The 11,169-nt window shown below is 48.8% G+C and overlaps 3 protein-coding genes across 3 annotated transcripts; 1 reads left to right on the forward strand and 2 right to left on the reverse strand.

Moving 5' to 3' along the window:
* The first annotated feature begins 13 nt into the window (after window positions 1-13).
* On the forward strand, window positions 14-3,451 carry hsd17b2 (hydroxysteroid (17-beta) dehydrogenase 2). The gene is made up of 5 exons (XM_041038432.1): window positions 14-283; window positions 1,578-1,790; window positions 1,889-2,074; window positions 2,165-2,302; window positions 2,700-3,451. Exons 1-5 carry the CDS (start codon window positions 28-30, stop codon window positions 3,038-3,040), a joined length of 1,134 nt encoding a protein of 377 aa, XP_040894366.1. The 5' UTR covers window positions 14-27; the 3' UTR covers window positions 3,041-3,451.
* mphosph6 (M-phase phosphoprotein 6) lies at window positions 3,375-5,655 on the reverse strand. The gene is made up of 5 exons (XM_041038435.1): window positions 5,461-5,655; window positions 4,975-5,087; window positions 4,553-4,643; window positions 3,973-4,073; window positions 3,375-3,749 (listed from the first exon to the last, which is right to left on the reverse strand). Exons 1-5 carry the CDS (start codon window positions 5,506-5,508, stop codon window positions 3,617-3,619), a joined length of 486 nt encoding a protein of 161 aa, XP_040894369.1. The 5' UTR covers window positions 5,509-5,655; the 3' UTR covers window positions 3,375-3,616.
* Window positions 5,656-6,274: 619 nt separating this feature from the next.
* On the reverse strand, window positions 6,275-9,122 carry snx20 (sorting nexin 20). Its single transcript, XM_041038433.1, has 5 exons — window positions 9,009-9,122; window positions 8,607-8,663; window positions 8,396-8,466; window positions 7,817-7,953; window positions 6,275-7,698 (listed from the first exon to the last, which is right to left on the reverse strand). Exons 3-5 carry the CDS (start codon window positions 8,454-8,456, stop codon window positions 7,027-7,029), a joined length of 870 nt encoding a protein of 289 aa, XP_040894367.1. The 5' UTR covers window positions 8,457-8,466; window positions 8,607-8,663; window positions 9,009-9,122; the 3' UTR covers window positions 6,275-7,026.
* Window positions 9,123-11,169: the final 2,047 nt, after the last annotated feature.

Genomic DNA, 11,169 nt, shown 5'->3' on the forward strand with positions numbered 1-11,169 from the left:
TGTGTGGTTCCTGTCTCACCATCAGACATGGACATCTGCTGCTTCAGTGTCGGAGCTGCAGCTCTCTACCTACTCACTGTGCTGTGGAAACTTAAAGATGGCCGTGAGGCCGGACACAGGCCTGGGGCCCTCGTCTGGGCCCTTGTTGCGGCCCTTCTATATTTTACTGGCTCTCCAGGTTTCTGCGGGGTGGTCCTCCTCAGCTGCAGCCTCGGCCTGATCTGTGAGACCCTGAGGAGGTCTGAGCTGCTGCCGGTGCAGAGCAGAGCGGTGCTGATCACAGGTGAGGCCATGAACACACACAGACACACACACACACACACAGACCTAGAGTCTTATCATTCTGATGCAAACAGATTAGGATTACAACCAAAAGAAAAACATTATTATGAGACTAAATGAATACATGAATCGATCATTTGGAGGATTCAGAGTTCAGGTGAAGTTCTTCTTCAGGAAGTGGACGAGTCGTGGGAGGTGACCTCTGAGTCGTCCTTCAGCTCTGGTAAAATCATAAACTGCACAGACAAATAATGATGATTAATAAATTCTCTGGTTCCAGCTTCTCACATCTGGATATTTGCTGATTTCAGGAAACAAGACATCTGTTTTTATCTGTTGATCAGACCAAACATTCAAAGATGTCAAATGATGTCTGCTGCGAAGCCATGTTCCCATCATCACCTGCTGTGAGCAGATGTCCTGTTCTCCGCACTCTGCAGACAGTCAGTGAACGCAGCAGCAGCACAGAGGCTGTGCCCTGTGTCCAGCCATGTTCCCAGCATCACCTGCTGCGTCCACTCAGTGAGGGAGAGGAGCAGCCGCCGTCTCTCAGGCCCCTCACCTGTTCACACAGGTGAACTCAGGTGTCAGCCCTGATGCTGGGGAGGGGAGGGGGGCGGGGCGGGGCGGGGGCTGCTCTGGAAATCTTCAGCTGCTTTAGAGGAAAGAAGGAGCTGAGGCGAGCAGCAGGTCCGACAGGAAAAACAGGAAGCAGAGCTGAAGATAAAGCTTTGATTAGGAGATATGAACCGTGAGGAAACTCACAGGCTGTCCTCAGCTCTGAGCCACAGACACGGCTCCTGTCTGTCCACTGTCCAAACTGCTCCACCGAAGACACTGCGTCACCAGCACATCTGCAAATAACGGCTTTCTCTCCACAGGACCTGCACCAGCACGTGGTGCAGGACTGTATTAGCTTTGTGTCCAAAGGCGGCGCTGCAGAGCCGCGTTCTGATGAACAGGTCCCTCTGTGTTTGTACCACATGATCATTAACACACAGAAGAAGAAGAAGGTCAGCCAGTTCACCATCAGCTCGACCAATCACAGCTGAGTGTCATCAGCTTCACCTGCAGAGAAAGGTGTAACTCACGAGTCACCTGCAGCCTGTGAACACAAAGTTCACTCAGCTCACAGACTCAAACGTCCGAGCCTGAACCGCGGGACTCTGCTCCTGTTCGTCTCATTTTCTCTGAGAACAGAATGTGTTTGTTAATATGGAATCAGTGGTTTTGCTTGTCGCTGAACACGCGGTATCTGCTGCTCTCTCTCTCTCTCTCTCTCTCTGCCTGTTGAGGATGTGATTCGGGCTTCGGTCACGCCCTGGCGACGCGGCTCAGTGAGATGGGGGTGAAGGTGTTCGCAGGTGTGCTGGATGTCAGCGGAGCCGGAGCCCGGCGGCTCAGAGAGCGAGGATCCGAGAACCTGCAGGTCCTTCAGCTCGATGTGACAGACAGCTCCCACATAGAGACAGCGCGCCAGTACGTCCGCGCTCAGGTGGGACACACAGGTGAGTGTCACCCGTCTCCTCACCTGCCTCTGAGTCCACAGACCCGCTGGGAACATATCTGTAACTCCCAACAAGCCCTGTATCTGCTGTCCCTGCAGGTTTGTGGGGTCTGGTGAATAACGCAGGAGTCCTTCACTGCCCCGCGGACGCGGAGCTCCTGCCGGTCTCAGCCTGCAGACGCTGCATGGAGGTGAACTTCCTGGCAGCTGTCAACATGTGTCAGGTCTTCCTCCCTCTGCTGAGACGGTCTAGAGGACGCATCGTCAACGTGTCCAGCCTGGCAGGTACACCGGCTGCTGCTGCAGCGATGGCTGAAGAAAACTCTTCCTACTTTTTAACTTTAGCTTGAATAAAGTTTTGAACGTGTCCTGCAGGCGACGTGCCCATGCCCCTGTTTGCTGCTTACGGAGCATCGAAGGCAGCTCTGAGTGTTTTCTCCAAGGTCCTGAGGCTGGAGCTGGCTCTGTGGGGCGTGGGCGTGGCCTTAATCCAACCTGCAGGCTTCAGAACAAGTAGGTGGGACTTTACTGACTTCGACCAGGTCGAAGCTTCTCTCCCTGAACTTCTGTCTGCAGCTGAGGCGTGTGTTTTTTCAAACCCAGTTTACTGGTTGCTGTGTCAGATCTGTGTGACTCCAGGTTTAAGGTGGAACCAGCAGATCTCAGATCGGTCACAGCAGATCTCAGATCCCTCACAGCAGATCTCAGATCAGTCCCAGCAGATCTCAGATCCCTCACAGCAGATCTCAGATCCCTCACAGCAGATCTCAGATCGGTCACAGCTGATCTCAGATCCCTCACAGCAGATCTCAGATCCCTCACAGCAGATCTCAGATCCCTCACAGCAGATCTCAGATCCCTCACAGCAGATCTCAGATCAGTCACAGCAGATCTTTCTGCTTCCTCTCAGATATCTTTGGAAACAGCGACGACATCGGTCGCTACAGAGACGAGATCCTCGCAGCCATTTCCTCTGAGGCCAGAGAGGACTATGGAGAGGCGTACATCTCGTCCGTCTCCAGCTGTCTGTCCAAAATGTCCCAGCAGTCAGCAGAGGACCTGTCTCCTGTAGTAGACGACATGTGTCACGCTCTGCTGTCAGTCCGTCCCAGACCTGTGTACACCCCCGGACAGATGGGATGGCTGCTGCCATTTCTTCACCGCCACTGTCCCACCACCTTGTTCGACCTCATCATCACGAGTTTTCCCAAATTCACCGACTGCAACCCAGCGGGACTCAGGAGGAGCTGAGACAAGTCCCCAGAGTCCATGTCTTCTAATGACTTTACCTTCCATTCCTCGCTCTCTGGGGGTGGAACACAGCTTTAGTCTGGTTCAATCAGCAGTTTGTTTCCTTTTTGCATTTTTTTGTACTTGAATTTTGTGCACACGTTTTGTTTATCTGCACCTTTTTTCCTGTTTTTCTTGTGAGCTGCCTAACAAGTACATACATCAAACCTAAAGCAACTTCACATCCACCGCTCCGTCTTGTTTTACTAGTGGAAGAATAAATGATCTGGACCCAGGAGGACTCTGCACAGAGCGGCTCGGCTCTTTTTTAATCACCTGACATATGACACATGGATGCACTGAGCTGTGTTTAATGAAAATCGTAACGACACTGTATGTTCACAGCTCTCACTGAATCTCAGAGATACAACTTAAAAAAACCAGGATGTATAACATCCATCCAGCTTTAAAACGCCGTGCACGCTGCTCTGTCACGCTCACAGAGGAGCTCTGCACGTTTCCCTCACAGCCATAAAAAAGCTTCGATCTGCATCATTTACATAAAAACACGTTTCTAAAGTCCATCACATGGTGAGCTCAGTCCTGAGGTTTCATAAAACTCCTCTTCGTGTTTGTTTCTGCAGCGTTCTGGTTTAAGTCCTCTTCCATCGCCGCCCTCTCCCGCTTCTTAGCAAACTTCTTCTTCATGCTTCCCACTAAACTCTCGTACCTGAGAAAGATGAAACAGTCAAACATTAAACTCAGATTTCTCCTGCATTCAAAGTGTTAAACACTGAGAGGAAAAGCAGAGACTGGAGCTTCTTTGATGCAACTAAAAACCTTGTTTTCTTACAAATGAAATGAATATTATATAATATGATATATTTGGTTTGTAATTTAAATCATCTGTTCCGTTTCTAAGCAGAGAGAATGAGGAAGGACTGGGTTCGTACCTCAGAGCCATTTCTTCATCTGTGACGTCCGTCTGCATCCTGCTGATCTCCACCTCCTGTTCCTCCTCTTCATCTTTTGGGTTCATCAGAGCCATCAGCTTCTGTGACAAACAGAGAAAACCAAACGCGTCAGCGGGGCCACACTTTAATAACACACGGTCGTGTTTATGTTCGAGCTTCCTCATCTTCAGCCTCTCAGTTTTAATTTGCTACTTTATCTGTAGAAGACGTTTGAATTAGTCTCAGAGAAATGATCAAATATTCCCCAGAGTAGGCGTCGAGGTCGAGACATGCTGTCATCCAGCTGTTTGCAGCGGTGGAAGCCAACACACAACGTACGAGTATATCGAGTCCGAGTATAAAGTATGAGAAAACAAGTGGTTCTGCTCAGTTATAAAATTTTCACTGTCAGCTGCGAGCAAAGTAACTGCTCTTTAACATTTTCAGTGGAGCGGGAGGATTACCTGATCCTCAGCTGGTGTGAAACATGCATCAGGTGTGAAACATGAAGTGGACAAACATAAACAACGAGCAGAGAGCAGAGATCTGACAGAGGAGAACCACTGAACCCAGGACAAACCTCCACTTCAGGGTTGAAACCCTTGAACGACATGCGACCGTACTTCAGGTCTTCACAGGGCACAAAACTCTTCTCCTCTATGATCAGGTTCCTGAGAGTGGAGGGAGGAGAAAATGGGTTTCAGCAGATTAATCAGTAATGAAAATAATCAGTCAGCCACATAAAACAGAAATGCGCAGTTTTTCGGGGGACATTTGTCCTCCATGTTTTTTCTTAAGGATCTGAATACTTTGTCCACCACTGCACTAAAACGCTGTGGCTCCTTACTTTGCCACAAGAACACATACATTAATTGCCTGAAAGCTCGTCAGTTTACTCATCACATTTAAAGTGGCAGACTTCTGAATGGAGTTTGGCATGGAGTTTCTCTGTTGCTGGACTGTATGTATTGGGGCTGGTGGTCTGAGGAAGCTGACACCCACTCTTTGGCTTTCAGCTCTGGCAGGTCCAGATACCAGTGCTCATCACTTATTATTCTCTTCTCATCTTCTTCCAGCTGCTTCTTCGTCTCAGCATCCAGACCTCTCTGCATGAACTGTGGAAACAACATCATACTTTATTTTATCGAAAACTGAAACTCACCAAACTGTCATCAGAAAACGGTCATATCGCTTCACAGGAATATACAGCAGAGACGGTGTTAGTGAGGGTATTTCTTGACGTTGCTAGTTTTATAGCTAAAGTTTGGTAGTTCAGTTATACACCGAATTAATTACCGGTTCGAACTTTAGACTGAAATGTCTAAAGCCGATATTTACCCAGAGTCAGTGATTTCAATGAGGCAGGGAATCATTTATTGTCTTATTTCTGAATGGAGTTCGGCGTGGAGTTAGACAGCTAACTTTCTGCTCTAGCTAAAACACGGCTGCTGATTCCTCTCATGTTCTAGCAAAGACTGCTTCACTTACCTTCATGCGCAGGAGATTTTTGGAGAGTTTCACCGAGTCGTTGGCCATAGCTCACAGAAAAAGTGGGCGAACCACTGCGGCTCCTGGAGGTTTGATCAGAGGCTAAATGTTCGGCTACAACCACGAGCTGCTAATGCTACAACAGGCAGGAGCAGCCGAACGTCGAGCAGCACTGAGCAGGCCGAGTAATCTACATCTGATATCATCGATGTCCCAGACCGCAGATTGCTCGGTTCATTCAGGTTTGTCACATGGTTTCATTATTATTTGTAGTATTGGGACAAAGACCAGGCTGTGATGGTGAGACGACTGAGTCAGAGCATCTCCAACACCGCAGCTCCTGTGGAGTGTTCCCGCTCTGCAGAGCTCAGCTTCTATCAGAGGCGGTTCAGAGAAGTGGAGAACCAGTGACAGACGAGCTACTGTTGCTCAGATAGCTGAAGAAGTTAATGCTGGTTCTGATAGAGAGGTCATAATGTTAGGCCTGATCAGTGTATTTATGAACAGTGACATTATTCATTCATTATTCTGTCTAGTTCCTGATTCAGCTCAGTGATTGTTATGAGGAGCAGCCGCAGACTCAGGAATGTGATGTGAATTTCAGTGTTTCAGTTTGAAGTTTGAGTTTCAAACATCACTGATGATGAGATTTCCTTTGATTCTCAGGGTGAAGGAGCCTCTGCTGTGGAAATCATCCACAATCATGATTAAACATTCAGGAAAGAACAAAGTGAAACATGCTCTTGTGTCATAAAGTCAGTTTTAAGCAGTTCTCATTTTGTTGAAATACGGTTTGCGTTGACCAATCAGTGTTGAAAGTGCAGCAGCAGATTGACACACAGGTTCCTCTGCAGAGCCGGCAGCACGGCTTTGTTACCTTTTTTTATTTACTTCCTTACACGAGCAGAACAGAAAGGTGTTCGTGTAGATGCAGAGGATAGTGCTGTTGGGACATTTGGATCACTTTGCACATTAGAAACATTTGATTCGCTTCAGTTCAAAGATTTTAGTCACTGACTGCGTTGTTCCTTTAAAGTTCTGACTGTGCTCACTTCAGATCTGTGCAGGTCCAGGCCAGTGACACGAGACTGAGGTGAAAAACATGTCTCAGATCTGATCAATATTCAAGTAATCATAAATATCAGCAGATAATCAATACTAAACACTGAAGGACTCTCAGTGTGAATCCAAGCCTGTGTTTCATCATTGAGCTGGTGGTCAGTGATGGTGTTACACTGGACCTCATTACGTTCAGAGCTGATCCTGATCCTCTGTCTCTCTGAGCTCAGACACATTTCTGACGCCAGCAGAGGCCGAACCTCAGAAACCTGGTACAGGTGGACTGTGTGAGAGCACTGAAGGAAGCTGAGGCCACAGTCCACAGTCTGGAGGTTCAGCTCCAGGGTTTCTGAGCACCTCGGGGCTGGATCAGCCTTTTAAAGGGCCCCATCGAGTCCAGAGCATCCAGACCTCCTGTGCTGGAACGGCCCCTCATGGTCTGGAGCCCCTGAGCAGTTTCCCACTTTGCCTGGTTGGTAATCCAGCCTCGAAGGACCCGTATGGCCCTCAGATAAACTCTTGGACCACTAACTCCTTCAGAGAGCGGGAGGACACCTCTCCTCTCTCTGAGTCTCTCAGTGCAGTCAGCTCCTCCTGTAACTGAGCCACAGGACGTCCCAGCTCATATCCCAGATCCACCAGCAGGCCCAGCAGAGGGGCCCTGTAGCGTCTCAGCCCGTACCGTCGGACCGGAGGCAGAGCCCTCTGAGCCGCAGCAAACGCCTGCTCCGGTCGCTCCAGGTCCCGGTAACAGACAGCGAGGGCGGAGAGTGTGGGTACGACCAGGGTGGGTCTCTGCCACGGTAACAGCTTCTCCTGGATCTCTAAAATGCTCTGCAGCTGCTCCAGAGCCGGCTGAAACTGCCCGGCCCGCAGCAGGCCGTGCGCCCGCCTCTGCTCCTGCTCCGTGAAGAACCCGGAGAAGTGAGGCGAGTGTCGAGCGCAGCGGACGGAGAACAGCTTGGCCAAGTAGTCCTGCAGCGCCAGACGTCGCTCCGAGATGACGTCAGGGCTGAAGTTCCCGGTCAGCAGTTTGCGGGGGAGAAGCACCTCCTCCAGCTCCTCGCTGAACTCCTCCAGAAGTTTGTGGTGGAAGCGGGAAAAGTCACTGTAACGGCGCTCAACAGAAACACGGTGGGAATCAAAGCTGCCTGAACGCATGACCACAACCTCATAGACCTGGAACCACGAGAAACACAACACACACACAGACACACACACACACGATGAGCTGTCATACAGCAGGAGCCCTGACACTACGTGTGTGTGTGTGTGTGTGGGTGGGTGGGAGTCTCACCACATATTTAGACAGAGCCTGCTCAATAATACGAAAGGACGGGATCTCAAACAGCAGCCTGACCGGTCGCTCTCTCTGCTTCACTGCCCTAAGGTTCTGCTGCAGCTCCTTAGTGGTTAAACTGGAACAACTGGGGGCTTCATCCACACACACACACACACACACACACACCTAGACTTCAGCAACAGGTGGTGAGAAGCGCGGCACCATCTTTACCTCCACAGACAGTTTAGCTGAAATGCTAACACAGCACCAGCTGGTCTGGGAACTGCTCTGCTCAGGACCACGGAGCTTTACATGGACTGAAAACAGTGTCAGGTTCAAGGAAACTACACAACATCAAAACGAGGCTGAAACATCAGACGTGTTTCACACGAAGCTCGATCATCACCTGGGCCCCTCCCTCCTACATGCAGCCTTTCTGGTTGTTTTATGCCCCTCAGGCCTCTGGGTTACAGGGTCTCGCCCTGTGTCTACATCTAGTTATAAAACCCAGTTTTATTTCAGTCTGACCTGAGGTCACGTGCTGTTTTTATAAATAAAGTTGTGTTTTGTCAGAAAATCTCTCTCTCACAGAACCTGGAGCCAAAGTTGGATCCGTCTCAGTCGGGTCTGTGGCGTCCCTCTCTGGTTCTGCCATCACAGCTGATCTGAAACACAGAGGACATCAAGAGACAATCACACAAAGCACATGAAGACACTGCTGTGACACATCTCACCACATCTGTGCCCAGAGCTCTGAAAGCTGCACCAACATCTGTCCTCCGTGTCTCTACACAGACGCTCTCACCGTCTCTGCTGCTTGTCCACGTGTTGAAGAGAAAAGTAGAAACAGCCTCAGTTCGTCCTGAAACACAGACACATCTGTTTCTGTTCTCAGAGACGAGCAGAGAAAAAGGAAGTTCCTCAGTGGATGAATTCAAACCAACGAGGAAGAGTGAAAGAAAACGGTGCAGAGGGAAGTGAAACTGAAGAAGTGCTGAACGGTGAGTGTGTGTTGAATTTAGAGCAGTGTCAGCAGAGTTTGTGGCTACACACAGCCACACAGTGTGTGTGCAGCCACACACTCTGCTTAAACATCAAGCTTGGCGTTTGTTTTCCGGCCCCTGTGATACCAGGCGGGCGGGGTTTGCCACACAAACACCACAGCAGATCTGAAAGTGACCTGACGGAGTTATAATGAGTAACTTACCTGACAGGAAGTGAAGCGTTGAGTTAAAAACACAAATAAAAAAAAATAAAGATCTTCTTCCGCAGTCTGACCTGTCTTATACAGTCTATGAGTCTGACTCCAAACCTGATCAGGTGAAAACACCTGACAGTGGTCACCACACCCATGTCCAGGCTCTCCGACGTGGTCTGACGTGGTGGTAACGTACTGTGTCACTTCCTGTTTGTTGCTTCTGCTCCCGGGCAGCAGCTGGGTGGCAGTCCGAAGGAAACATAGTCTAAAACAACGGCCCGTGGTTCACCAGCAACCGCTTCACGTTTCAAACAGATTTTCCCCAATCAGCGACACACCCGCTGAGGAACACTGTGGAGTTAGAGACTCCAGCGACCATAGTTAAATCATTCCTGGGGCCAGAGCGGGCGACGCTGGATCATGTTTAAAACTGCTGACTAAGGATAAACGTAGATTTGGTCAGATTGTTATTCTCGTCGGCGGTAATGACACCCGGTCACTAAAATTAATGTGGAACCGGTGAGTAACTACGCCAAAACAATGTTGGACTCCATAGTTTTCAGTGGACCCAGCCCGATTTGACCAGTGAGGACATGTTTAGCCGCGCGTCATCATTCTGTCGCTGGGTGTCTCGGTGGTGTCCAGCAAACGACGCGGCCTTCATAGACTAAACTGGAAAAGCCATACTTCAGCCATGTATTAAAGACATAAAGGCCTGGATGACCTGGAACTTTCTTCCTCTGAATTCAGACAAAACTGAGGTTATTGTGTTTGGTCCTAAACACCTCAGGAACAGTTTATCTGATCATGTAGTTCCTCTGGATGGCATTAATTTAGCCTCCGGTACGACTGTGAGGAACCTTGGAGTTATTTTTGATCAGGATTTGTCCTTTAACTCATATAAAACAAGTCTGTAGCCCCGCCCTCTTTCACCTGCACAGTATCAGTAAGATCAGTAACGTTCTGTCGCAGAGTGATGCTGAAAAATGAGTCCATGCATTTGTTACTTCCAGGCTGGACGACTGTAATTCCCTGTTATCAGGATGTTAACTCTGTAAAAAGCATCCAGCTGATCCAAAATGCTGCAGCCAGAGTACTGACTGGAATTAGCAACAGAGATCATATTACTCCTGTGTTAACTTCTCTTCATTGGCTTCCTGTAAAATCCAGAATTGATTTTAAAATCCTTCTCCTCACATATAAGGCCCTCAGGGGCCCTCAGGGGCCAGGCTCCTTCATATCTCACAGAGCTGATAGAACCATATTATCCCAACAGACTGCTTCGTTCCCAGAATCTCTAACCGTAGAATGGGAGGCCGAGCCTTTAGCTATCAGGCCCCTCTCCTGTGGAACCAGTCTGGGTTCAGGAAGCAGACACACTCTCTGATTTTAAAATTAGGTTTCAAACCTTTTTGTTTGACAAAGCTTATAATTAGTTGTAGTTCCAGTTTTAGTTATTATGACTAAACCTATAGTTAGTCACAATTATTTCTATAGACACTGTTACAGTTAAGGATAAAGTCCATAGTAGGACTGGCTCAGGCAACTGAACCATCCTTTAGTTATGCTGCTACAGGCCGAGGCTGCTGGGAGACTTCCCATGCTCCTCTGTTAGGGTTGTTCAAATCAGTGCTCAGGCTAACAGGAAGCTGATAGTTACTGTTGCTGATCAGATGGCTGTACAAGAAAGACTCCAGAGCGAACTCAAACTGGTAACTTTCCATGTGTAAGCACTTGACAAGACGCTCACCCTCTGGGGAGTCTTTGAAAAGCTGGGTGACTGGCCTGCTGGTGAGCAACTCCAAAGTGACCTGCTTGTTGAAGAAATTGAATGCATAGAACTTGAGAGGGAAATAATTTGTAGATTGACAGCTGCAACCATCACAATGCAAACACTGACTTTGGGTAGCATCTTCAGACACAGATCATCCATCAGTGTTGGTCTGCTTGCTCCTGCTGAGGATGACTGAGACCACAGGTTGCGATAGTGACACTGACACGATATTTGAAGGAGAGGGGAACGTGCAAATGTGGAGACTCTGCTTAAAACTGCAGGAAACTGACGACAGGTGGAGTGAATCATTTCCAAACTTTGTTTGACATATCCATGGGCTGGCAATCCGAATTTGACTGCCAGTTCACAGCTTCATGGATTCAAAATACTGTGTAC

The sequence above is a fragment of the Toxotes jaculatrix genome, chromosome 5 (genome assembly GCF_017976425.1).
Source record: "Toxotes jaculatrix isolate fToxJac2 chromosome 5, fToxJac2.pri, whole genome shotgun sequence".
Lineage (NCBI taxonomy): Eukaryota > Metazoa > Chordata > Actinopteri > Toxotidae > Toxotes > Toxotes jaculatrix.

Bases quoted from the DNA above. Each gene is read 5' to 3' on its own strand.
- hsd17b2 (XM_041038432.1), top strand. From the start codon at position 28: ATGGACATCTGCTGCTTCAGTGTCGGAGCTGCAGCTCTCTACCTACTC. The intron at 284-1,577 runs GTGAGGCCATGA...CTGCCTGTTGAG, and splicing joins CAGAGCGGTGCTGATCACAG to GATGTGATTCGGGCTTCGGT. The intron at 2,075-2,164 runs GTACACCGGCTG...CGTGTCCTGCAG, and splicing joins CAACGTGTCCAGCCTGGCAG to GCGACGTGCCCATGCCCCTG.
- mphosph6 (XM_041038435.1), bottom strand. From the start codon at position 5,508: ATGGCCAACGACTCGGTGAAACTCTCCAAAAATCTCCTGCGCATGAAG. The intron at 4,644-4,974 runs GTGGGTGTCAGC...CTCCACTCTCAG, and splicing joins CCAGAGCTGAAAGCCAAAGA to GAACCTGATCATAGAGGAGA. The intron at 3,750-3,972 runs GTACGAACCCAG...CATCTTTCTCAG, and splicing joins GATGAAGAAATGGCTCTGAG to GTACGAGAGTTTAGTGGGAA.
- snx20 (XM_041038433.1), bottom strand. From the start codon at position 8,456: ATGGCAGAACCAGAGAGGGACGCCACAGACCCGACTGAGACGGATCCA. The intron at 7,954-8,395 runs GTTCTGTGAGAG...GTGTGGATGAAG, and splicing joins GGATCCAACTTTGGCTCCAG to CCCCCAGTTGTTCCAGTTTA. The intron at 7,699-7,816 runs GTGAGACTCCCA...TCGTGGTTCCAG, and splicing joins AGGCTCTGTCTAAATATGTG to GTCTATGAGGTTGTGGTCAT.